Raw genomic sequence first — 27453 nt, 5'->3', positions numbered from 1 at the left:
AGGACCCTGAGATCATGACCTGAGCCAAAGGCAGAGGCCCAACCTCCTGAGCCACCCGGGTGCCCCATAAATAAAATCTTTTAAAAAAATATATCATAGGGCGCCTGGGAGGCTCAGTATGTTGAGTAGACTGCCTTCGGCTCAGGTCTTTCAGCCTTCGTTTTCTAATCTTGAAAATACAGAAAATACTAACAACTTCATCATGTTGCAAACTCTGCAATCCTTGAGAGTCCATAGAGGTGGATATCCCAGAGTGAATTCTAGTTCTGTAATTAGTGGGTCTGTTAAGTTAAGATGAGCTACATAAGTGCCTAATACAATCAGTGACATGTGTTTTCATTTGATATTTATGACTAGTAACCGCAGGGTTACTGCAGATGAGGAAACTAAAGTTTAGGGAAGTTACATTGGTCAAGGCAGAAATTTATTACATGTCAATTTAATGTCATTAAACCACCTCTTTCCTCCTTCCCCATACAGATGAGCTGAAATAGAAATCTAATACTTTCAATCCTAAAACTTAAACATTAAATTCCACTGAAAGGATAGCCATCAATTTTCTAATTTTGTGTTACGGACAGAGATTTACAAATGGGGAGCGGGAGGGGAGAAAAACGTCAAAAAAGAGTCATTAAGAACAAAGTTATGAGCAAACTGTACTGGTTTATTTACAATTGTAATTTATAAACAGTAACACAAACATCTTTACATTAATATTATGAAAAAAGTCCCATGGCTGAAATGGGCAAAAAATGGAGACTTCAGGGCATTTCTAAAGGGGGCGGGTGCCAAAGAAAATAAGAAAAATGCAATACAACCGTCGTGGGTAGAGTTATAAATATCAAGTACTGCACCAGGTGCAATTTCATGCAAATGTCTTCAACCACTCAAGTAAACGGTTTTTATTTAGATATTAGAATAAAATATCTTGAACTATGTTGCCTGTTATTCACTTGATTTCCAATAACTGGCTATAAATAGAGTACATCTAAATATTTCTCCTATCAACCCCTTAGAGATAATCCATTATATTTTAGGACATGGTAAATTGTTAGGATTTGCTAGTTCCCATAAAGATTTTATAAGGAGTCATTCCATAGCCCCAAACATGTTCCCAGATTTTCTCTCACCAAATGTGTCTAATATAGACCTCAATAAATTAAACTGAGAAAGCTGCAAAATGAAGCAGATCACTTTTTAGTTTTGTCATATTAAAAAATAAAAATAGTTTCAAACCACCAGAACTTTAGCAAGAGAAGACAAAAACCAAAGAAGAGGAAAAAAATTTGGAAAGAGATGATAAAACAACTGTACTTTATATAGCTCTCTTATTATTTGGCTTTCATTTAAGTGGACACTAATGTGGTCACAGACCATAACCTCAGTAAGGATAAATCAATGTGTGTACAATACCCTTCTGAAATATCCTAAATCAAATATTCCACTTGTAATAAAGACCAATGACATTTTTATAGGTACAATTCTTGTCCCCAAAATGTTTATTTTAATCTTAGTATGCCTACCTACTTATTATTATACTTTTAACTGCTCCTTAGAAACCATTAGGATGAAGTTTATTATGTGAAGCACCCAGTGTTCAAATCATTAGCTAATGATGCAAAAAATGATTTAGATACTGATGCTTCACATTTCACTAACTGGACTGCATTTCTGAGTTGGCTGGAATCTTCATCCACTTCACTGAAAAGATTTCACTTTTTTTAAGGACAGAAACAGCAAGCTGTTAATCTATGTAATACTCTCAGTTTCTGATACTGCTCGGTGGATAAACTAAATGTAGCAATTAAAGGGGTCTCTTCAGCTAATTCTATCTCTAATTTTCATTGAAGACATTGCAAGTATATATGTGTATGGGTCTTTTTAAATCTGAAAGTGATACATGTTCCCTTTTTAAAACACAGTTCTTCAAAACAGAACTGCATTCTGTACCCTTAGTTCATAAGGGCGTAGGGTCAGTTACTTCAAAGTCATTTAATAACTGACCTTTATAAATCATTTTACAAAACTGAAAATGCAAAAGAAAATTTAAGAAAAATTTTAACTGTTCAGAAATTGATTATAATAATTCACACATACTTAGACCTGCAATTCAAGCACCCCCATGAGCAAATGAAAGGTCCTCAGTTAGTATTCAATCAGGAAAATATGTCCTTGTTTCTTTCTCTTGGTTGCCTTAATTTCTTTTGAAGTAATTCTCTTTTATATTAACTTTCCAAAGCATCCAAAACTTTCATGATCTGTTGTTTTATGGCTTTGGTAGCATCTCCTGCATTTGGAATCAAATACCTGGGGGGGGGGGAAGAATATACATATGTATTAATATAAATTGCTTTCATTCCAGGACTCAGTTTAGATGTCACTTCCAGTGGGAAGCCTTCCTAACCTACAAAGCAAGCAGACACATCCTCATATTTACCATAACTTATCCAATACACACTCGAAAGCACATTTTGAAAGAAAGAAAATCTAAATGTCAAAGCTACATGGTTTTTCATATAGTGTACAGCCACATGTAATGAACCACGCATCAGGAGTCAGGAAGGCTATATTTGGTCTGATCACAAGCTAGGTGTGAAGATCTGCAAGTCATTCAACTCCTCTGGGGTTCACATTTTTAAAAGATTACAAAGATGGTTTAATTTTGAGATCAGTGTGGTCCTACAGCTCTTGGTGCCAGTACACGAACTCTTTGTCACTGGTCCACATTAAGACAAGAAGGAATTTATACCAGATTGTAAATTAAATATACAACACAGGACAATGCTTACTTTGCTGACACATTTTCAAAGCAAGAATTTTTTTGATGAAAGAAAACAGAAACACTGACTTATATTCTAAAACAAGCTTCCTACCTGTTTACAAACCAGCATTTAGTGCAGCAATGGTACAGATTATTTAAAGGCCCTTCAGTCAAAAAGTTTATGAAATTAGCTATGGCACTCACTGGAACCACGTGCTGATTAGCCACAAATGACTAAAGATACAGAAGGAAAAAATCAGCAAAGAATGCTGATAAAAGTGGCTCTAGTATGCTAGTCCACCACCTACTCCCCAAACAGAGAAACAAACTATGTTTAATAATGAACTAATTCAACAATTCAGATAACATCATCCTAAGAAAATCTTACCTTTCGATTGCCAAGATTTCTATTCCTGAAGCACTGCTGTTTCCATACTTGAAGGTAATTAGCTCAGGGTGTTTTTTTTTAGATGTAATTTTAACTACAGAATTTAGTGCTTGTCGAGACTGTATATAAGCCAATCCTTTCCGTGAAAGAATCTCCCTTAAACAGTACATGTGTGTTGCAGTAACCAACAGATGACTTGAGAGGGGAAAAAAACATTAAAAAACAAGAAGAATTTTAAAGAAATGTCATGCAAAACAGCTGTTAACACAATAAAAAATATTCAATCTAGATGAAATTACTTTTGAATTAAAGAATACAGACAAAGGATCACCTAAGAACAAAAAGGTACCCAGTAACATTTTTAAATTCCTTTTAATGGTATGAAAAATTAGTATTTTATTAACAGAAAATCCTGTTAACTATATAAAAGCAAGTTTTATATTTTATATAATAAAAACTACAATACAATTAGAAATCATTAAAATAATATTTTTAGAATCTACTCTGCATGATATATGGAAGACAATACTTTTCAAACTTTCCCAGAGTTACTATCTATACTCATAAACTCTTCTCACTCACTATACTACAGTATATACTCTACACTGAAGACCACTAAGCAGTAGTTGGGCTGCCTTACATGTTTTATAATATTCTGTAAGTGGATCTTGAACATAGAATGGGCATAGAATTATTGTGTCTCAGCTTGTGTCCCCCTCTTTGTGTCTCAGTTCATTTATTATAGGGATATACTCATACGCTTTTGTGTAATACAATAAGACTAGCATCAGATAAGTCCAGAATGCAGGACATTCTGCAGAATAAATGGCCTAGCCTCAGGATTCATTCATCATAGAGCAAAGGGGAGGTGCTGATAAGGGTAGTGGTACTGTTGGACATGGCATGAGACTAAAGCGATTAATGGCAAATGCAATGTGTAGACCATGACTAGATCCTGGATTGGGAAGAAAAAAAACCAGAGACTATAAAAGGTGCTGTGGGGGAACTCTGAAAAATCTGAGTGTGAACTAACTGTATGTTGAATGATGCTCATTTTAAGGTTTTTGAAGAGTTATAATGCTCATATTCTTGGGTGACTTATGCTGAAGCATTTAGAGTAAAGTGTCATATCTGTAAGATTCTTCTGAATGGCTTGACAAAAGAGAACTGTGTATATTCTTGTGCCTATATATAGATAAAAAATGGAAAGATGGGGTAGTACAAATAGAAATTAAAATCCAATGAACCTAAGAGAAGAATCCTATTCCACCACCTATTCCCCCAGATAGAGAAAACAAACTATAAAGATGTTCAATGTACTGTTCCTTCAACTTTTTTGCTTAAAATTTTCAAAATAAAAAATACGTAAGAAATACTTTTTTTTTTAAAGATTTTATTTATGTATTTGACAGATAGAGACAAGTAGGCAGAGAGGCAGGAAGAGAGAGAGAGAGAGAGAGAGAGAGAGAGAGAGGAGGAAGCAGGCTCCCTGCTGAGCAGAGAGCCCGATGCGGGGCTCGATCCCAGGGTCCTGGGATCATGACCTGAGCTGAAGGCAGAGGCTTTAACCCACTGAGACACCCAGGCGCCCCCGTAAGAAATATTCTTAAAATCAAGACATGTAGAGGTGCCTAGGTGGCTCAGCCAGTAAAGTGTAAGCTTTAGGCTCAGGTCATAATCTCCGGGTCCTGGGATCAAGCCCTGTACTGGGCTCCCTGCTCGGTGGGGAGCCTGCTTTTCCCTCTCCCGCTGCACCTTCCCCACTTGTACACTCTCTCTCTCAAATAAATTCTTTTAAAAAAAAGAAAAGAAAAATAAAAATAAGAACATATAATACAAGTTGACAAAGTGAAATTATATCTTATACTTGCATAAAGAAAATTTCTTTTGCAGGTGTTTTTTTATTAACTAAATTTAATTTTATTTCAGCAGAAGGCATTTCTTAAAAAGTACCTAGGAAACATGTGTCCACTTTCTTTAACTTCTTTACAAGGAAAATGATGCTTGACATCTGGCTTGTTGATCCAAGTCTGGATGTTTACAACCTCTTTTCTGTCATCATCTGACATTGAAGAGCTATCAATTTCATCTACAGAGAATTAAAAGTGGGAATTACCAATTTTATAAATGAGACATTTCTTAAGAGCCTGAAAAAGATTTCAATATTTTAAACATATATTTTGAAAAACAAAACAATTCTAATCCTGCTACTGTATTTCCTTATGCCACTGGCATAATACAGAAATACTATTTTCAAACATTAGGCCACATAGTAAGAAAGTCAGATGAAAATACTAAGAATACACTTGTAACACTGTGTGTCAACTATACGTGAATAAAAAATAAATAATGTAAATAAATTTTTAAAAGACAACTATCTGAGGAATTTCAAAACTTTTGCTTTATGTAACATGACTCTAATCTATGTCTAGACCCTAGAGAGATGGCTGAATTGTCCAATAATAAGCACCTATCTTGAGGGCAAAGATGGCAGAGTTCCTTTTCTCTTGCTGGTTTCAATTTTAAGAAAAACAACAAGAAAATCCATCCTGGGATAAATAAATAAAAATCTCTTTAGTCTTTTATCCTTTTTCATGCAGAATTTTAAGACATTCTAATTATTTTTTTCTAATTTAACAAAGGGGAATTATAGTCACTAGTGTTAATAATTACAAATGTTCCTCCCTTTTAAAGAAATACTTCAAAATATAAAGAGACATAATAAAAAAGGAAATTTCATATATCTATACACTTTCAGCCTAAATAAAAAGTAGAACCCTTATATGTATCTCCCCATTCTCATTCCTCTCCCTTGTTCACTAAGAAACAGTGACTATTGATTATGGTTCCATTCTTGCCTTTAATCATACATGAATATCCTCAAACAATATACAGTAGTGTTTTGCACTTTAAGTAACATTTATATAAATAGCAGACTGTTTGACTGTATTCTTCCACAACTGCTTCTTCACTCCCAACACTGTAAAATTTATCCATGTTGATACATAGAGCCCCAGTTTTCTCATTTTCATTACTGTACAACTTCCCTAATAAAAATATATGTGCAAATACATGACACATGAAATTATACCATAATTTATTCATCCATATACCTCTCAGAGGAATGAAAATAGTTCAAATGAAAACTGTTAACAAAAGAAGAAATATTCAGGGAGAGCTAGAGACTGATAAAATAACAAGAAGATAGCAACAAAAAGAGAGGCAAGAATAAAAAGAAACAATTAGAAATAGCACACAGAAAATTTCATTTACCTTAATGTAAGTTTTTGGGAGGGGATTTTACAATATTTATTAAACTTGTCAAATGTGGTTCCCTATAATCTAACAATCTTCCTGCTCAGAATATACCCTCTGTATATACTTACAAAAGTTCAGATAGCTCTATGTATAAAAATATCTGTTGTCATTTGAGACAAAAAAAAAGGAAAACTATCATGTGAATTGTGAGAAAAATGATTAAATAGATTATGGTATGCTTACAATGGTGGAATATGGGCTAAGATGGAAAATACGCAACATGTATTACTAAACAGAAAAAGCAAGACGAAATTTGGGAGGTTTTTTCCTCTTATTTTGTACGTTTACTGTTTTATTTTTCCTAACCACTACACATATTAATATTAATATGATTACTTAACCACCGTAATCTTGGCAGCAGTATTATGAACCGAGGTAATAAATTATTTTTAAAATAAAAAGGCAACCACCAAGAATGATACATTTTCCTGGCACAATATCCCCATCTTGTGGCCCTTTAGGATACTGCCTCCAATTCTCTTTCCAGATGTCTCAATTTTGGAATTCTCTGATTTTTGACGCACAACTCTCAATCTCCTAGGTGGATGGATTAATGAGATTTAAATCAAATCCCATGGACTTGAATACTATTTCAACACTGATAATTCCCAGATCATCATTAGTTTATTAGACCTCCTCTCTCTTGGGCTAAGGACTCCTATAATCCACTGCCTACACATCATTTCTGCTTGAATTCTAACAGGCGTAACTTAAGATGTCTAAAACCAAACTCTTAGTAGAAAAACTACAGACTCTCCAATCTAGAGAATTTTTTTTTGAAAGCCGTTGTTGGCTAGCCCCAGAATGCTCTCTCTAATCACTGCTAGTGCCTGCGAAAAGCATCTACAGATAAGTGTTATTACTACACCTGTGTCGTATTCTTCTTCATCCCCAATGCTGAAAACAGGCTTTACACCACGGTAAGGCTTGCCCACTCTGTCACTGCTGCTCACATGCCTATATTCAAAGAATTTTAGAAGGCAAATCATCACTTAAGTAGTTACCAAAGATTTTCACCAAGTATCATATGAATATTTAAATAAAATGTACATATTCTTTGTCCTTAGCCCCCATATATCATGCTATTTAGAATAGTTATGTTAGGGAAACTCTAACAAGGTAAGGAAAATATGTTAGCAAAAGTGGCATTGTGTCTTAATAGACTGAACACTTTCGATCTGTAAAACTAAAAAAAAAAAAAAAAAAAAGTTAATATTTATATTAAAACCTTAGATAAGTCATTTAACCTCTCTGTGATTCTGTTTTCATATCTCCAAAACAGTAATAACAACAATATCTACCCTTCAGGGTTACTGTGAGAATTTAATCAGTTAATATTTTGTAAAGCTCTTAGAATAATGCCTGGCATATAGCACGTCTGTTAGAGAAAACAGATTATGGAACCAAATATTCAAATTCCAGGAAAGTGTGAAGTCTTCCTCATATGGGAGTAAATACCTTGGGGTTTTTCCTCCCATTTTTTTTTTAATCACAGTTTCAGTTGGACAACATTGTGATTCAACAATTCTATACATTACCCAATGCTCACATTATAATACTCCCATTCTTTTATTACTGTTACTTTTGTAAGAGAAACATGCTACTTCTTTTATACAAATGTATATAAACCATAAAAATTAATCTTTCTTTTTTAAGTAGCAGAAGCATAAAGAACAAGTAAACTCAAATTTGATTAGTTCTGCAACAAGTATGACCTCTGTCTTTTTAATATAAAAATTTATACCTCAGTACTTTTTAGGTAATCTCAAACAAACCAAAAAGAAAAATTAAAATATTTCAACAAAGTACATGCTTCTGGGGAAAAAGCATTATGTTATTTGTAAGATAAATGTTCCATCAAGATTACCTATGATAAAAGAAAAACTGCCTTTTTTTGAGTCATATATCAAGAGGTAGTCCAATATGGAAAAAATTCAAGTTACATGTCTTTAATCAATCTTAAAATTCAATTTTTCCAGAATATAGAGATTAAATCTGTATTTTAAATAATTTAATACAGATCTTGAATAAAAAATCTTATCATGACCCAATTTTATTGAAATAGGCTTAAACCTATTTCTCCCAAAATAACTTTCTTCAACAGAAACCTCATTAGAAAAATCAATTGATAGCTGAACATATAACATTCTTTGGTAATTATAAATTAATCATACATAGTAGTTTAAATTAAATCATAAAATCATTTGATTTTAGGTTAAAACATATCTAATATAAAATTATCCATTATCCATTAAACTATGCTCATTAGAGAAAATGAAATAAGTAAACAACTATGAAACATAGATTGAGTTTTCTTGTAAAAGACAAAGACAATATAGCTTTGTCTAAATATACTTTAGTGCCATCTAGGTTATAAAATTGTATGAGATTATTATTGGTTCTTTCCTGATAGTAAAACATAATTAAACAGACATAACACAGAAACAAAGATGTTTACAGTAGATGCTTGATCCAGAAGGCAAGTATAAATAAAGCAAAAATCAAAAATAAATAGGAGGGGGTGGAGCCTGGCTGACTCAATCAGTAGATGTGACTGGATCTCAGGGTTTCAAGTTTAAGCCCCACCTTGGATATAGAATCTACTAAAAATTTAAAAAAAAAAAGTTTTAAAGCTATTCATTACTTTTCTAGATTTATAATACAATGCATTTTTTATAAAATCTATAAAGATTACTGAAATAGTTCTTAACAAACTGGCTAAAAATTAATGGAATTCAATGGCTGGACTCTTTAAAAAGCAGTATACTATACATTTTTAGCTGAAGTAATAACAAAAACATCTGTAATATAGTATGGCCAGGTTTCAATTTATTTACTGTGCTCAGAAGAAACCCAGTTCTTTCTAACTTTCACTAAATTCTGTTTTTGAAATAGATATATTTGTCTGTAGAACAAGAAGATTATTTAAATTTTTAAAAACTTAAGAATTTGGAAGAAAACTTGGTAGTTAAAATTAGACTAATTCAATGGTCCTATAATAAGAGAAGGTAGAAAGGTGATTCACAGAATAGCTTATAATTTTAAAAGAAGCAACTACCTTTAAAAGTCTCAGATAAAACTGTAATAGAAGCTCTAAAACTGGCACTGCCAGGAACACTCACAGTAAATAAAAACTCTTTCCAACAAGTTAGGAGTAAACTACTGCTTTTAAAAATGCTACTTCTAGATACCGAAAACATTAAAATGACAAAAAAAAAAAAAGTCAATTCCATTATTCCAAAGCTTAACTTATATTTAAAATACAACTAGAGGGGTGCCTGGGTGGTTCAGTCAGTTGGGATGCTGACTCTTGATTACAGCTCAGGTCATGGTCTCAGGGTTCTGTGATCAAGCCCTGAGTCAGGCTCTGCACTCAGTTGGGAGTCTGCTTGAGGATTCTCTCCCTCCCCCACCACCTCATTCCCCTCACTCGTATGCTCTAAAATAAATCAATAAATAAAAAGAAACTAGAGTTTCTTTTAAAATGTCCATAGATATTGCTGTAATTGATACTCTAAACTGCAGAAAAATTCTGTGGGTATAAAAACTGTAAAGCCATATAAAAGTATGAAGTTAATAAAGTTCTTCTGTGCATCCTAACTGAAGATCCAGTAGATATTTTAACTTTACACTTGCATCTTACTGGGGCAGAGAAGAGATGCATTTATACATTAACATGTACCCCATGAACTAATTTCTTTCATGGAAAACCAAAGAACTGTGGTTCTTCAGAACTGATTTATATATGCTTATTCACCAACCTAAATACACATATCTAATTTTAAAAATATTTTTTAAAAAGATTGTAAAATTACATAACAAGGGGCACCTGGGTGGCTCAGTGGGTTAAAGCCTCCACCTTTGGCTCAGGTCATGATCCCGGGGGTCCTGGCCCTACATTGGGCTCTCTGCTCAGCAGGGAGCCTGCTTCCTCCTCTCTCTCTCTCTGCCTGCCTCTCTTGCCTACTTGTAATCTCTGTGAAATAAATAAGTAAATCTTTTGAAAAAATTACATAACAAACCTGAACTAATAATTTTGAATCATGACATGTGCCTTCTCTCAGTAATATTCTCTAGTGTTAGGGCAGGAGATGGAAGCATATGATTTCCAAAGCTACCACCCTGCTCACTCTGAGACTAAGTATTTTCTTTGTTTCACCTTCCTCTCTTTCAGAATAAAAGTTCATGGATTTGAATGTACTTGATTTTTATCTGAGGAATGGGACATACAAAGCAGCATGCAAGGAAAAAAAAAATGATCAAGCAAAAAACAAATACAGCTCAATCAAAATCACACACTCCTAAAAGCAGAGTAAGAAAAGTTTAGCATTTTAAACAGCTGCATGAAATTTTAGCTAACAGTGGGAGGCTTATAGAAAGCATGAGGCATGCTAAAAAGGAAAAGGATGGTCCCAGAAAGCTGCTCTACTCATTGGCTTACCGCTCTGTACATGCTCTGTCTGGCCAAGGAAGATTGAAAGACATTCTATAGCAAATTGAGGCAGAGGACAGAACAAAATGATTATTAAAAACACAATGGATTTAAAACAAAATATAGTATAATCACTTTTTCTAGCCCTGAGCATACATTATAAAGAAAACGTTTTGATCATCCCAAGTACAAAGAAAAATAAAGAAAAACTAGTTTCAAAGGATTTTTTTAAAACAAAAACAAGTCTTTTCAAGTTATCATTATCAGTTATCATTAGTTCATTTAAAAAAAAGTTTATATGTTCATGCTATAAAATTTTAGCAATAGTACTCTAGTTCAGAATGCACTAACTTTAAAGTAAAAAAGTTACAGGCTTTTGCGAACAATTTTAACGAGCAAAAAAGACTCTTAGGCTTGATAAGTATTATAAAATTAAATATTAAATATTATTTATCAGTGGACCATTTTAGACAGGCACAGTTTTTTTGGATTTGTGAAAATAACCTATTCACTTCTTTGCTATTAAAGGAAACAATGTACTTTTGTATGCATATGTGCTATAATTAAAAAGTGGCAAATAATAAATTTCTGACATTCATTTCTTAAAGTCAAACACTTCAACTTTCCTAGGACACTGCATGGAAGACATGAGACTGAAATGAAATAACACACTTTCCAGATTAGGCTTGCTTAGCAACAAATTCTGTGTTGGAATTATTAGGTTAGTTTTGAACTGCAGGAACAAGAAAAATCAACCAGACTACTATTGGAGGAAAAAACACTGAGGACTCTACAGTTCCAGTAAGAAGCATTAAAACACACATTCAGAAGCTTATCATTTGTTAGCTACACCCTTCATTTGTAACTCATGGGAAAACAGGGTCACTTATAGTCTGTGAACACAAATCTATGAAGATCTAAACACTTAAACTAAGAAAATGGGTTTCTGGGATGCCTGGTAGGCTCAGTTGGTAGAGCAGCTAATTCTCAACACTGGGGCTGTTGAGCTTGAGCTCCACGTTGGCTGTAGAGATTACTTAAAAAATAATTAATTTTAAAAAAAGAAAGAAAGAAAATGGGTTTTTGCTTTACTTGACATGACCAAATTTTCTAGGTTAGAAATTCCTAGAGAAGAGGAAGCTCCTCTTTTGAGATTACTGCATTTAGCAGATAGTTCTCATCCATCTGACATGTAGGAAACAGTCATGAAGTGTAATACATACAATAGCATCTTAATATTTTTTTAATGAACCGCATAAAGGGGCAGTACCATTATCTGAGTTTCATTCTGATCAGGAGAGAGAAATAGTAATAGTCAAATTTCACAGCAATAAAGAACGTCTCTGTCATTATAATGAAAACTGAAATTATCTAATTAAAAAATATACTTTATGATTCTTCTAGAACACATTCAATTCAACTAGAACTTACTGTAAGACACATTTCTTTAGTTACCCATCATAAACTCATACCATATAAGCAACTCACCGATCCACAGGAGTTGATGTATTCTCAATAAAACTGATAACTTTTTCCCTGACATTAACAGACTTCGTCTTCAAAGCAACAGTCATTTTATTTACCAATGATTTCATTCCTCTATCATTTGAGCCATTAGAAGATTCACCCTGAAAACAAAAACAAAAAAACAAAAACAAAAAAACCTTACTAATAAATTAACTGCTCTCCTAATGATTAGCAGAGACATTACTGCTAAAGGTTATCTAGATGGTATGGACTAAACTGTGTCCATATGTTAAAGTTCATTCTAGTACACCTCAGAAAATGTATGCAGAGATAGAGCCTTTAAAAGCAAATTAAGGTTAAACGAGGTCATATATAAATCAGTATGACTAGCATCCTTATAGGAAGAGGGGGAGACATCAGGGATGTACAAACACAGAAAAAAGGCCATGTGCACCCAGACAGACAAGAAGGCAGTCATATGCAACCCAGAGAGAGAAGCCTGAGGAGTAATAAAATCCGCCAATCCTTTGATCCTAGACCTGCAGCCTCCAGAACTGTAAGAAAATTAACTTCTTTTAAAATTAACTTCTTTTAAGTTTAAGCGAACTACTTGGTTGTATTTTGTTATGACAGCCCCAACAGACTGATACACTAGACAAAACAATTTTAGGGACAGGAATGAGAAATAGAAAAATGAGGCTATATGTTGCATATAAAGTGTGTAAAGTCTGAAACTACCTTCATTATTCAGTAAGAAATAAAATTACTGACCTTTTCTTAACTTCAATTACACCATAAAAATAATCAAAAGTACAATCAGGATATCATTCATGTGGCTAAATTTTTAAACATCTATTCCTTATAAATTTTTGCTGTTTAAATATTTTCACTTAGGCCTTTAATTTCTCAAGAAAAATTATTTTTATGTACCTAATGTAATAAGTGTGAGTGTAATTCTTAAACTGTTTAACGAAATTGCTCCATATTCCCTAAAGGGCTAGTTGGCAAGAGATATCAGAATTATGCCCATCTTTTGTCTGTTAATTACTCTTTAGAACTTAAGAAAGGAAATAGTTAGAAAGTGCACTAGGATTTAGGTATTATTAGATGGAAAATTATACAGATTTAAAAAAAAAAAGAAATGCTTTTAAATAAGCATTTAAATTTTTTTAAGTTTTTCTTTTAATTACAGTTAGTTAATATATAGTATAAAATAGTGAGGCGCCTGGGTGGCATAGTCAGTTAAGTGTCTACCTTCAGCTCAGGTCATGATCCCAAGGTCCTGGGATGAGCCCTGTGTCACCATCATTGGGCTCCTCTGCTCAGTGGGAAACCTATTTCTCCTTCTCCCTATGCCCTTCCCCCTCCCTCAAATATATATATATATATATATACATTTGAAGGAAATACTTCAAAATACGAAAATATAAATAGCAGTTATTTTTCTTTATACTTTTCAAATTTACAGATGTTGTGAAAATAAACATGCGTCATTTCAATTTTTAAGAGAAAGAAGTCATTAAATAACACAAAAACCATATTTCTATTTCCATATCCAAATTTGAAACCAAACTAAACTGATGAAGGAAATTAAATTCTTTGGTACTTTTTAATATACTATATAACATCTTTAAGAGGGTAAGTGCTATGGTGAGTGCTGTGAATTGTATAAGACTGATGATTCACAGAACTGTACCCCTGAAACAAATAATATATTATGTTAATTAAAAAAAAATTTTTTTTAAGTTTCTTTAGAGGTCTCAATCATTATTTTTCATATCTGAAAACAGGAACTTGAACAGAATTACTATCCAACACTATGGATGGCAATATAAATTAAAATAATGTTTTTTTGGTGGGAGCCTGGGTGGCTCAGTCAGTTAAGCATTTGCCTTCAGCTCAGGTCATGACCTCAGGGTCCTGGGATCCAGCCCTGCACTGGACTCCCTGATCAGTGGGGAGTCTGCTTCTCTCTCTCCCTCTGCCCTTTTCCCTTCCCCACCTCATGCTCATGCTCACTCTCTTTCTCTCTCTCCCAAATAACTAGATAAAATCTTCCAAAAAAAAAAAAAATTATGTTTTTTAAAGGCCAATCTGATGACAATGTAGAATTCTAAGAATTCTGATATATAATCTTCTGGTCGAGTTATTCTATTCCTAGGACTAAATAATCATGGCATATGTAAATATACTACTACAAAAATTAGTTATAATAGTGTTTATAACACAAAAAGACTAAAAGCAACATAAATATTCAAAAACAGGGGACTAACTGAATAAATTATAATACAGCCATTCAGTGGAACACTATTTAGTTATTCAAAATAAAAACAGAAAATGTTTATTAAATAAATGGTGATCTCACGTGAAGAGCTCTTAGATACCTAGAGGATTACTCTAAGACACATTTCTTTAGTTACCCATCATAAATTCATACCATATAAGCAACAAATTTGTTGAAAACAAATTTCAGAGGTTTATCTGCTAATAATTTGACAATAATATGATTTGACCTATATGGCTAAAGATAAATGGTAATTAATCAGATATAATTTTATAATAACTGCTATTAAATATGCGACACATACAACACAATACATACACCTGCACATTTAATCCTCACAACACCATGAAGAAAGTTGTGTTATTATCATCTCAACTGCACTGATAGAGAAACCAGAGCTGAAAAGATCTTGCTGGAGATCATGAAGAATGTAAGTTCTGGAGATAAAACCTGAACATCAAGTTAAGTCAGACTGATAAACCTAAGCTAGTAATAATCATAACCTGTATTGCAGTTTCCTTTTATTTCTGTTTTAAAGAATGATCATTAGGTAAATGTGAACTATTACTGAAAATATGTAATGACATCTAATTCAATTGACATAAAATATTTTTGAAAGAGCACAAAGACTTACTGTGCAAATATTTCTGAAGAAGCACAGAAAAGTGAAAAGTAAATTTACCCACTACAGGAAAACCTTGTAGTAGTAACATACATCTTTATAACTAAAAATCAAATATAATGGGATTCGCAATCAGTTCTTATCTCCTTCTGACCAGCCCATTCTCAAATGTGGGTGGACTGAAGTTATAATCATGTAAATTTGTGTTGGGGAGGGGTACAAATATGGTCTGCAGGAGATGTGACCATAAGCCTCAGTATTCTTTTGGCTCACATTAATTGGGAGAGTCCTAGAACCAGATCACTTGGGAGTCCCAGCTAGTCACAGGACTCAGTATTATCTCCACCAATATCTAAGCTGAGGCAGAAAATGGTCACTACATGATAACATACTACATCTGGATAGGGAGAAATCTGAATTCAGCAGGTGGATCTCCAGAACTCTAGCTAGTTTAGATGTGCAGGCCTGTTCCATCCTTACATTAACCCTGCAATAACGACTCCTCTAAACTCTACGTGTTTGAAATATTTTGACCCCATTTCTATTATGGTGAGGGTTTAACACTTAGTCACCTTTTCTGGGCATTCACCCAAATCTGGTGACATATTCTACATATACACTTACATCAATAGAAGAATTGATACTGCTCCTTGAGCCTGAGGTACTAGCAATCCAATGGCCATATCCATTTTCTGGTCCATCCACATTTATGTCTGCCAGGTGCTGCTGCAGTGCTTAAGATAAACAAGAAGGAAAAAAAAGAACAGGTCACATACCAACCCCTCTTTAGAAAGATTCTTTACCAGAGAATTTAATAAACATATCATAGCTGAATGAAAGAGGATCCAAAGATTTAATTACAGGTACTTTTTTCTGTACCTCAGGAAAGGAATGAAGGACTCTAAGCTACAGAAAGCCTTCCTTCTCTCCTTCTAAAGCCCTCTGTACAACTACAATTTTTCATAATTGACCTTAAAGATGGCAGTAACTATATACAGACTTGATGTTTTCCTCTTTGGAATGGAATCTTTTAAGTATTAAGAGATAATCTCAGCAACAATTTTATGACATAAAGGATGAAAAGAAAACCTATGGTAGCTTTTGTTCTATCACAGACATCTAATTAATCTTTCCCACAGTAAAGAATGCATTAATTGCTATGGAGAGATTCTTGAAAAAGAAATAATCCATAATTAGAAAAAAACTTCTAAAACCTAAACTATACTATAAAAGACTGCATCTCAGGGAGGCTGGTGGCTCAGTTGATAAGCATCAGCCTCTGACTCAGGTCATGATCTCAGGATCCTGGAACTGAGGTCCGGCCATCAGGCTTCCTGCTCAGTGGGGAAGAAATCTGCTGCTTCCTCTGCCCCTCATCCTGCTTTCATGTGCTCTCTTTTTCTCTTAAATAAATAACAATTTTTTTTAAGAAAAATAAGACTGCTTTTCAGATACTTTTGATAATAAGCTTAATAACCAAGTTCTGTATTTTGCTGTCAAAATTCCTAATAAATCACACTGGGGCTAAGGCCAGTACTTGCTTAACACTACTTATTAAAATACCCCTTTTTTAGATCACTCTGTGTGTAAACCCCAAAGGATGCTAGTTATCAGGCCATGATATGTAGGAAATCATCATAATCCTTGCTAGTATCACAACAGATCAAAGGAAAGAGACCCTAACCTATCATATTCCAAGTTATAACACAAGATTAGGTCAAAAGTTAATCCTTATGAGGCTCTCATGATTCAAGCTCATGACTCTACTATTCAACAAATACTAATTTGATTTTACTATTAAAGGCTCTTTATTTCTTAACTGAAATATATTTGACCTATAACAATGTATAAAATTCAAAGTATACAACATGTTTGGTTTATATATTATAATATGATTTCCATTTCAGCAATAGTTAGCACCTCTATCCATCATATTATTACCCTTTCTTTTTCATGGTGGCAATAATTAAGATTTAGTCTTTTGGCAAGTTTATTTTAATACAGTACTACTGTCTATGTTCACTATACTTACAGTACTCCAGGACTTATTTATCTACCGGTCACAAGGTTGTATCTTTAAATAACATCAACTGTAAAAAAGACAGGCTTTTACCCTGACTTAATCCTTCACAAATTCTCAAATCTCTGCCTGCAGAGATTTGGCAATTATTTTACTATCCTGGATTACCAAATATTAGTCTGAAGATTTGAAAATGTCAGTTTATTTCCTTTATTCCATTCCATTCCATATTTTTTTAAGCTATTAATTTCAAGTAGCTCAAAAATGAAATAAAAACATAACAAAAAGGAGAGTATGAAAAGTATTCCTCCTACCTTTGTTTCCCAGTCCTATCCATTTCACCTTCTCCATAAAGACAAATCATGTAGACAGTTTTTCTCACATCTTTATAAAATTACTTTTTACAAATACAAGCTTGTTAAACATATCTACTGAAATAAACTTCCATTAAATATTTGCTCATTTAAAGTGTCTATCGTGTTTGTCTGTTATCTGTATGTCCTGCTTGCCTTGCCTTTTCTGAAAATACAGAATGACTTAAGAGAGAGTTTATTCACTAATTAATTTGGTCACTACAAATCAGGTCTGGTGATAGAACTGCCTCTGAAAAGCGGAGGCAAAGCGATTAATAAATTAAAAACTTACCCATAAATCCTCCACTGGCGATGCTCACATATTCTTTGTTTTTCTGTAACAAAAAACCAAAACTTAAATTATTCCAAAATGCAATTTAATTAAAACCTCTCATAGTCCTATAAACATTTACAAATGTAATATGAAGTTATACATTAGATTTCTGGACTTTTTTTCTTTAACATTTTGGAAGCTGACAAAAAGATAAACATACATTTAACTTAAATATTTTAAGGTCTGGTGTTAAGATGGAAAGAAGGGGACAACTTCATAGCTACTACCAAGACTATGATTTTATTTGTATTCTAGTTCCAATAATATAATAAAGAGTCAAACCAAAACCACTTAAATTATATTTTTGGATATAATTAGCAAAGTTTTTAAAAGCTTTTAAAATGTGTTGTGTCCTTCATAAAAGAGAAATAAAGAATATTAGAGCTAATTATGAATAAGAAATAATAGAATGTTACCATTTTACAAACTACTATAAAAATTAATGGATCTAGGGGCACCTGGGTAGCTCAGTGGGTTAAAGCCTCTGTCTTCAGCTCAAGTCATGATCCCAGGGTCCTGGGATCGAGCCCTGCATTGGGCTCTCTGCTCAGTGGAGAGCCTGCTTCTCCCCCCCCCCCCTGCCTACTTGTGATTTCTATCATATAAACAAATAAAATCTTTTTTAAAAAATTAATGGATCTAATAAACAATGGCAAAGAAAGAATACGACATAAAGAAAAAAGAGATCAGGGCGCCTGGGTTGCTCAGTTAAGCACCTGCCTTCAGCTCAGGTCATGATCCCAGGGTCCTGGGATCGAGCCCCACGTCAGGTTCCCTACTCAGCAGGGAGTCTGCTTCTCACTCTCCCTCTGCTCCTCCCCCTGCTTGTGTTCTCTCTCTGGAATAAGTAAAATCTTAAAAAGAAAAAAAAAAAAAAAAAGAGGGGGAGAGAGAGAGAGATATCTGGGCAGTATGTCCCTCCCGAGGAAAACTCATACCACCCAGGATTTCCTGTCCCTGACCAAGTCTCTAGATCTAATTACCAACTTAGAGGGAATACCAAGGACAGAACCTGCAAATGCAGCAGTAAAACCTGAATGTGAGGGGAGGAGTCAAGATGGCGGAGAAGTAGCAAGCTGAGACTGCTTCAGCTAGCCGGAGATCAGCTAGATAGCTTATCTAAAGATTGCAAACACCTGAAAATCCATCGGCAGATCGAAGAGAAGAAGAACAGCAATTCTGGAAACAGAAAAACAACCACTTTCTGAAAGGTAGGACCGGCGGAGAAGTGAATCCAAAGCGACGGGAAGATAGACCCCGGGGGGAGGGGCCGGCTCCCGGCAAGCGGCGGAGCAGCCGCACAAAATCAGGACTTTTAAAAGTCTGTTCCGCTGAGGGACATCGCTCCAGAGGCTAAACCGGGGCGAAGCCCACGCGGGGTCAGCGTGGCCTCAGGTCCCGCAGGGTCACAGAAGGATCGGGGGTGTCTGAGTGTCGCAGAGCTTGCGGGTATTGGAACGGGAAAGCCGGCTACAGAGACAGAGCCGACAGTAAGCTCGCAGCTCCGTGTTACCTTGAACAGGTCACAGGCTCGGTGAGCTCGGAGCGCGGCCGGAGGTCAGGCAGACGGGAGTAACTGGGCGCGGTTCTCTGAGGGCGCACTGAGGAGTGGGGCCCTGGGCTCTCGGCTCCTCCGGGCCGGAGACCAGGAGGCTGCCATTTGTATTCCCGTCCTCTGGAACTCTACGGAAAGCGCTCAGGGAACAAAAGCTCCTGAAAGCAAACCCGAGCGGATTACTCACCCCGGCCCCGGGTAAGGGCGGTGTAATTCCGCCTGGGGCAAAGACACTTGAGAATCACTACAACAGGCCCCTCCCCCAGAAGATCAACAAGAAATCCAGCCGAGACCAAGTTCACCTACCAAGGAGTGCGGTTTCAATACCAAGGAGAGCAGCAGAATTCCAGAGGAGGAAAAAGCCAAGCACGGAACTCATGGCTTTTTTCCTGTGATTATTTTTAGTCTTGCAGTTAATTTAATTTTTTCTTTTTCATTTTTTTTTTTTTTTCTCGCCTTCGGGTAAAATTTTTTTTTTAACTGTTACCTTTTTCTTTTTTAATGATTTTTTACTAGTTTATCTAATATATATATATATATATATATTTTACATTTTTCTTAGGTGTTTTCTTTTTTTAAAAAATTCTTTTCTTTTTTTTTTTTTTCTTTTTTCTTTCTTCCTTTTTGAACCTCTTTTTATCCCCTTTCTCCCCACTCACGATTTTGGATCTCTTCTAATTTGGTTAAAGCATATTTTCCTGGGGTTGTTGCCACCCTTTTAGTATTTTACTTGCCCCTTCATTTACTCTTATCTGGACAAAATGACAAGACGTAAAAATTCAACACAAAAAAAAGAACAAGAGGCAGTACCGAAGGCTAGGGACCTAATCAATACAGACATCGGTAATATGTCAGATCTAGAGTTCAGAATGACAATTCTCAAGGTTCTAGCCGGGCTCGAAAAAGGCATGGAAGATATTAGAGAAACCCCCTCGAGAGATATAAAAGCCCTTTCTGGAGAAATAAAAGAACTAAAATCTAACCAAGTTGAAATCAAAAAAGCTATTAATGAGGTGCAATCAAAAATGGAGGCTCTCACTGCTAGGATAAATGAGGCAGAAGAAAGAATTAGTGATATAGAAGACCAAATGACAGAGAATAAAGAAGCTGATCAAAAGAGGGACAAACAGCTACTGGACCACGAGGGGAGAATTCGAGAGATAAGTGACACCATAAGACGAAACAACATTAGAATAATTGGGATTCCAGAAGAAGAAGAAAGTGAGAGGGGAGCAGAAGGTATACTGGAGAGAATTATTGGGGAGAATTTCCCCAATATGGCAAAGGGAACGAGCATCAAAATTCAGGAGGTTCAGAGAATGCCCCTCAAAATCAATAAGAATAGGCCCACACCCCGTCACCTAATAGTAAAATTTACAAGTCTCAATGACAAAGAGAAAATCCTGAAAGCAGCCCGGGAAAAGAAGTCTGTAACATACAATGGTAAAAATATTAGATTGGCAGCTGACTTATCCACAGAGACCTGGCAGGCCAGAAAGAGCTGGCATGATATTTTCAGAGCACTAAACGAGAAAAACATGCAGCCAAGAATACTATATCCAGCTAGGCTATCATTGAAAATAGAAGGAGAGATCAAAAGCTTCCAGGACAAACAACAACTGAAAGAATTTGCAAATACAAAACCAGCTCTACAGGAAATATTGAAAGGGGTCCTCTAAGCAAAGAGAGAGCCTACAAGTGGTAGATCAGAAAGGAACAGAGACCATATACAGTAACAGTCACCTTACAGGCAATACAATGGCACTAAATTCATATCTCTCAATAGTTACCCTGAATGTGAATGGGCTAAATGCCCCTGTCAAAAGACACAGGGTATCAGAATGGATAAAAAAACAAAACCCCATCTATATGTTGCCTCCAAGAAACACATTTTAAGCCCGAAGACACCTCCAGATTTAAAGTGAGGGGGTGGAAAAGAATTTACCATGCTAATGGACATCAGAAGAAAGCAGGAGTGGCAATCCTTATATCAGATCAATTAGATTTTAAGCCAAAGACTATAATAAGAGATGAGGAAGGACACTATATCATACTCAAAGGGTCTGTCCAACAAGAAGATTTAACAATTTTAAATATCTATGCCCCCAATGTGGGAGCAGCCAACTATATAAACCAATTAATAACAAAATCAAAGAAACACATCAACAATAATACAATAATAGTAGGGGACTTTAACACTCCCCTCACTGAAATGGACAGTCATCCAAGCAAAAGATCAGCAAGGAAATATAGGCCTTAAATGACACACTGGACCAGATGGACATCACAGATATATTCAGAATATTTCATCCCAAAGCAACAGAATACACATTCTTCTCTAGTGCACATGGAACATTCTCCAGAATAGATCACATCCTCGGTCCTAAATCAGGACTCAACCGGTATCAAAAGATTGGGATCATTCCCTGCATATTTTCAGACCACAATGCTCTAAAGCTAGAACTCAACCACAAAAGGAAGTTTGGAAAGAACCCAAATACATGGAGACTAAACAGTATCCTTCTAAAGAATGAATGGGTCAACCGGGAAATTAAAGAAGAATTGAAAAAAATCATGGAAACAAATGATAATGAAAATACAACGGTTCAAAATCTGTGGGACACAACAAAGGCAGTCCTGAGAGGAAAATATATAGCGGTACAAGCCTTTCTCAAGAAACAAGAAAGGTCTCAGGTACACAACCTAACCCTACACCTAAAGGAGCTGGAGAAAGAACAAGAAAGAAACCCTAAGCCCAGCAGGAGAAGAGAAATCATAAAGATTAGAGCAGAAATCAATGAAATAGAAACCAAAAAAACAACAGAACAAATCAACGAAACTAGGAGCTGGTTCTTTGAAAGAATTAATAAAATTGATAAACCCCTGGCCCGACTTATCAAAAAGAAAAGAGAAAGGACCCAAATAAATAAAATCATGAATGAAAGAGGAGAGATCACAACTAACACCAAAGAAATAGAAACTATTATAAGAACATACTATGAGCAACTCTACGGCAATAAATTTGACAATCTGGAAGAAATGGATGCATTCCTAGAAACATATAAACTACCACAACTGAACCAGGAAGAAATAGAAAGCCTGAACAGACCCATAACCAGTAAGGAGATTGAAACAGTCATTAAAAATCTCCAAACAAACAAAAGCCCAGGGCCAGACGGCTTCCCGGGGGAATTCTACCAAACATTTAAAGAAGAACTAATTCCTATTCTCCTGAAACTGTTCCAAAAAATAGAAATGGAAGGAAAACTTCCAAACTCATTTTATGAGGCCAGCATCACCTTGATCCCAAAACCAGACAAGGATCCCACCAAAAAAGAGAGCTATAGACCGATATCCTTGATGAACACAGATGCGAAAATACTCAACAAAATACTAGCCAATAGGATTCAACAGTACATTAAAAAGATTATTCACCACGACCAAGTGGGATTTATTCCAGGGCTGCAAGGTTGGTTCAACATCCGCAAATCAGTCAATGTGATACAACACATCAATAAAAGTAAGAACAAGAACCATATGATACTCTCAATAGATGCTGAAAAAGCATTTGACAAAGTACAACATCCCTTCCTGATCAAAACTCTTCAAAGTGTAGGGATAGAGGGCACATACCTCAATATCATCAAAGCCATCTATGAAAAACCCACCGCAAATATCATTCTCAATGGAGAAAAACTGAAAGCTTTTCCGCTAAGGTCAGGAACACGGCAGGGATGTCCATTATCACCACTGCTATTCAACATCGTACTAGAGGTCCTAGCCTCAGCAATCAGACAACAAAAGGAAATTAAAGGCATCCAAATCGGCAAAGAAGAAGTCAAATTATCACTCTTCGCAGATGATATGATACTATATGTGGAAAACCCAAAAGACTCCACTCCAAAACTGCTAGAACTTATACAGGAATTCAGTAAAGTGTCAGGATATAAAATCAATGCACAGAAATCAGTTGCATTTCTCTACACCAACAGCAAGACAGAAGAAAGAGATATTAAGGAGTCAATCCCATTTACAATTGCATCCAAAACCATAAGATACCTAGGAATAAACCTAACCAAAGAGACACAGAATCTATACTCAGAAAACTATAAAGTACTCATGAAAGAAATTGAGGAAGACACAAAGAAATGGAAAAATGTTCCATGCTCCTGGATTGGAAGAATAAATATTGTGAAAATGTCTATGCTACCTAAAGCAATCTACACATTTAATGCAATCCCTATCAAAGTACCATCCATCTTTTTCAAAGAAATGGAACAAATAATTCTAAAATTTATATGGAACCAGAAAAGACCTCGAATAGCCAAAGGGATATTGAAAAAGAAAGCCAACGTTGGTGGCATCACAATTCCGGACTTCAAGCTCTATTACAAAGCTGTCATCATCAAGACAGCATGGTACTGGCACAAAAACAGACACATAGATCAATGGAACAGAATAGAGAGCCCAGAAATAGACCCTCAACTCTATGGTCAACTAATCTTCGACAAAGCAGGAAAGAATGTCCAATGGAAAAAAGACAGCCTTTTCAATAAATGGTGCTGGGAAAATTGGACAGCCACATGCAGAAAAATGAAATTGGGCCATTTCCTTACACCACACACAAAAATAGACTCAAAATGGATGAAGGACCTCAATGTACGAAAGGAAAGGAATCCATCAAAATCCTTGAGGAGAACACGGGCAGCAACCTCTTCAACCTCTGCCGCAGCAACATCTTCCTAGGAACAACGCAAAAGGCAAGGGAAGCAAGGGAAAAAATGAACTACTGGGATTTCATCAAGATCAAAAGCTTTTGCACAGCAAAGGAAACAGTTAACAAAATCAAAAGACAACTGACAGAATGGGAGAAGATATTTGCAAACGACATATCAGATAAAGGACTAGTGTCCAGAATGTATAAAGAACTTACCAAACTCAACACCCAAAGAACAAATAATCCAATCAAGAAATGAGCAGAAGACATGAACAGACATTTCTGCAAAGAAGACATCCAGATGGCGAACAGACACATGAAAAAGTGCTCCATATCACTCGGCATCAGGGAAATACAAATCAAAACCACAATGAGATATCACCTCACACCAGTCAGAATGGCTAAAATCAACAAGTTAGGAAATGACAGATGCTGGCGAGGAGGCGGAGAAAGGGGAACCCTCCTACACTGTTGGTGGGAATGCAAGCTGGTGCAGCCACTCTGGAAAACAGCATGGAGGTTCCTCAAAATGTTGAAAATAGAACTGCCCTATGACCCAGCAATTGCACTATTGGGTATTTACCCTAAAGATACAAATGTAGTGATCCAAAGGGACACATGCACCCGAATGTTTATAGCAGCAATGTCCACAATAGCCAAACTATGGAAAGAACCTAGATGTCCATCAACAGATGAATGGATCAAGAAGATGTGGTATATATACACAATGGAATACTATGCAGCCATCAAAAGAAATGAAATCTTGCCATTTGCGACAACATGGATGGAACTAGAGCGTATCATGCTTAGCGAAATAAGTCAAGCAGAGAAAGACAACTATCATATGATCTCCCTGATATGAGGAAGTGGTGATGCAACATGGAGGCTTAAGTGGGTAGAAGAATAAATGAAACAAGATGGGATTGGGAGGGAGACAAACCATAAGTGACTCTTAATCTCACAAAACAAACTGAGGGTTGCCGGGGGGAGGGGGTTGGGGAGAAGGGGGTGGGATTATGGACATTGGGGAGGGTATGTGATTTGGTGAGTGCTGTGAAGTGTGTAAACCTGGTGATTCACAGACCTGTACCCCTGGGGATAAAAATATATGTTTATAAAAAATAAAAAATTTAAAAAAAAAAAAAAAAACCTGAATGTGAGAAACTCTCTGTAAGATAAAGCAACCGGTTTTTCCAACAAACCAGCATGATTTTGGGGTCCTGGGATTAAGACCCATATCAGGCTCCCCCTGCTCTGTGGGGAACCTGCTTCTCCCTCTCCCTCTGCCTGCCATTCCCCCGCTTGTACTGTCAAATAAATAAAATCGTAAAAAAAAAATGTTAACCAAGTGCAACATCTTGTCTTGGGTCCTGGGAAAATCAGGGAAACATGAACAAGAGTTAGATTTTTAATAATAAAGTGTAAAAATGTATGTCAGTATAAAGAGTGTATAGGGTTCAATTCTACCTACTTTTGAATTTGCTTGAAATTTTCCATAATAAAAGTTAGGGAAAAAATTTCTAAAACCACATCAAGAACTTGAGTTATAAAAAAGAAGTTCACAGTATTTTCAAATTCTTGCCATGTGACAGGTCTTACAATATACAGTTTATACCAGAATATTTTAAAAATAGGCTAATTAAACTTGTAAGTAAAATGTCTGAGTTGCTATTTTTGTTTTTGTGTAAATTTCGAAAGATCTCTCCATTAATAAGGTATAAAATTATCTTATCATCTCCTTCCCCCAAATACCGTGGTTCCTTTGCTGATTTTTGTCTTTTGAGGATTCCTTCTTTTAGACTTATTTTCTCAAACCAAATTCCCAGTAAAATACAACATGAACAGAACAGGATCCAAACTGAGTGGCTAATGCAACTAGCCTATGGTCTTCCTGATTCCATAGTTCAGGGTCATAAAAAATGAAGACTTTAATGTTTAAGCTATCAAAGAATACCTAATAAACAACTATTTTTATAAAGAAAGAGCCATCACTGAGTAAAGCTTTGTAGAGAAGATAGAGGAACAGGTTACATAAAATCACTAATACAAATTAGCTGTGCTGAAGACAACGTTCGAACACAAAAAGGAAAGGTGGCTGTATGTAATAAATATATATATATATTCTGTTTCACAGTAAAGATACTAAAATGAAATACATAGTTACTGTTTCAAATACTAGAGAATGAACAGACATAAAGAACAGCACAACAGAATAATCCAGAAATAGATCCTGATGCACTGAGGAATTCAGTGTATTAAAAAGGTGGTATTTCAAATTGATAAGCACAACTGGGTAGCTTTCTGGAAAAAAAAAAACATTTTTTTATTCCTACTTCACTTATTATATGAAAATAAATTCCATATGATTCAAGATCTTTTTTTTTTAAGATTTTATTTATTTATTTGACAGGCAGAAATCACAAGTAGGCAGAGAGGCAGTCAGAGAAAGAGGAGGAAGCAGCCCGATGTGGGGCTCGATCCCAGGACCCTGGCATCTTGACCTGAGCCGAAGGCAGAGGCTTCAACCCACTGAGCCACCCAGCCGCCCCTATGATTCAACATCTTAACACAAAAAATAAATCACACAAGCATGTAAGAAGACATGCAAGACACAAAACCTATAAGCTGTAAAGAAAAACTACGTAAAAATTTGACAATGCAGAGAACAGTACAAAATTACCCATAACAACTTCTTAAAGGTGATAGCAATAGCAATAACCAAACAAAACTGAAAAAATTTGTCAGCATACCTGTAAAAAGTGTGCCAGGACCATGTTCATATACATGTCTTCTTCCTCTCTACCACTGCCCATAAAACAGAGGTGCTCCCCACCAGCAATGGAGCCGGACTCGATGGACTGCTTCTGTGCTTCCAGCAAAGATTTTACCGACTGTGCAAACTCAGATGGATTCTGGAGCATCTAGACAATTTTTTAAAAACTAAAAATGTGGCAAAACGGTATTGGACAAACATTTCCAAATTTGAAATATTCTTCCAGGAAAAAAAAAATTTTAAATAGCTACCAGAAAAACAAAGGAATAAAGGCTCTTATAAATAAAAATGCTGGGATAAGAGAAAAGAAATGTATATAAAGGTACCTATAATACACTAGAACAAAAGTTGAAGATTCACAGAAAGACTAAACATGCAAAGAAAATATTCTAAGAAAAAATGGTTTTGTTGTTTCTTAAACAAGCTATG

General features: G+C 35.3%; 1 protein-coding gene across 2 annotated transcripts in view; it reads right to left on the bottom strand.

Moving 5' to 3' along the window:
• Positions 1-643: 643 nt before the first annotated feature.
• The window catches only part of TBC1D23 (TBC1 domain family member 23), a 63963-nt gene continuing 37153 nt past the window's right edge, over positions 644-27453 (bottom strand). Inside the window, exons 11-19 of one of the 2 annotated variants that reach the window (XM_004771930.3) lie at positions 27002-27172; positions 17938-17980; positions 15897-16006; positions 12388-12527; positions 10909-10953; positions 7336-7424; positions 5103-5238; positions 3150-3344; positions 644-2307 (exon numbers count right to left, since the gene is read on the bottom strand). In XM_004771930.3, coding sequence (XP_004771987.1) covers positions 2226-2307; positions 3150-3344; positions 5103-5238; positions 7336-7424; positions 10909-10953; positions 12388-12527; positions 15897-16006; positions 17938-17980; positions 27002-27172 — 1011 coding nt within the window. In that variant the 3' untranslated portion in view covers positions 644-2225. The remainder of the gene's footprint in view (positions 2308-3149; positions 3345-5102; positions 5239-7335; positions 7425-10908; positions 10954-12387; positions 12528-15896; positions 16007-17937; positions 17981-27001; positions 27173-27453) is intronic. The other variant, XM_004771931.3, reaches the window with a different exon arrangement.

This window comes from Mustela putorius, unplaced genomic scaffold (genome assembly GCF_011764305.1).
Source record: "Mustela putorius furo isolate JIRA1106 unplaced genomic scaffold, ASM1176430v1.1 tig00003834_pilon_pilon_pilon, whole genome shotgun sequence".
NCBI lineage: Eukaryota > Metazoa > Chordata > Mammalia > Carnivora > Mustelidae > Mustela > Mustela putorius.
Note: the sequence above shows the minus strand (reverse complement) of the source record. Positions and strands in the feature narration are given on the sequence as shown.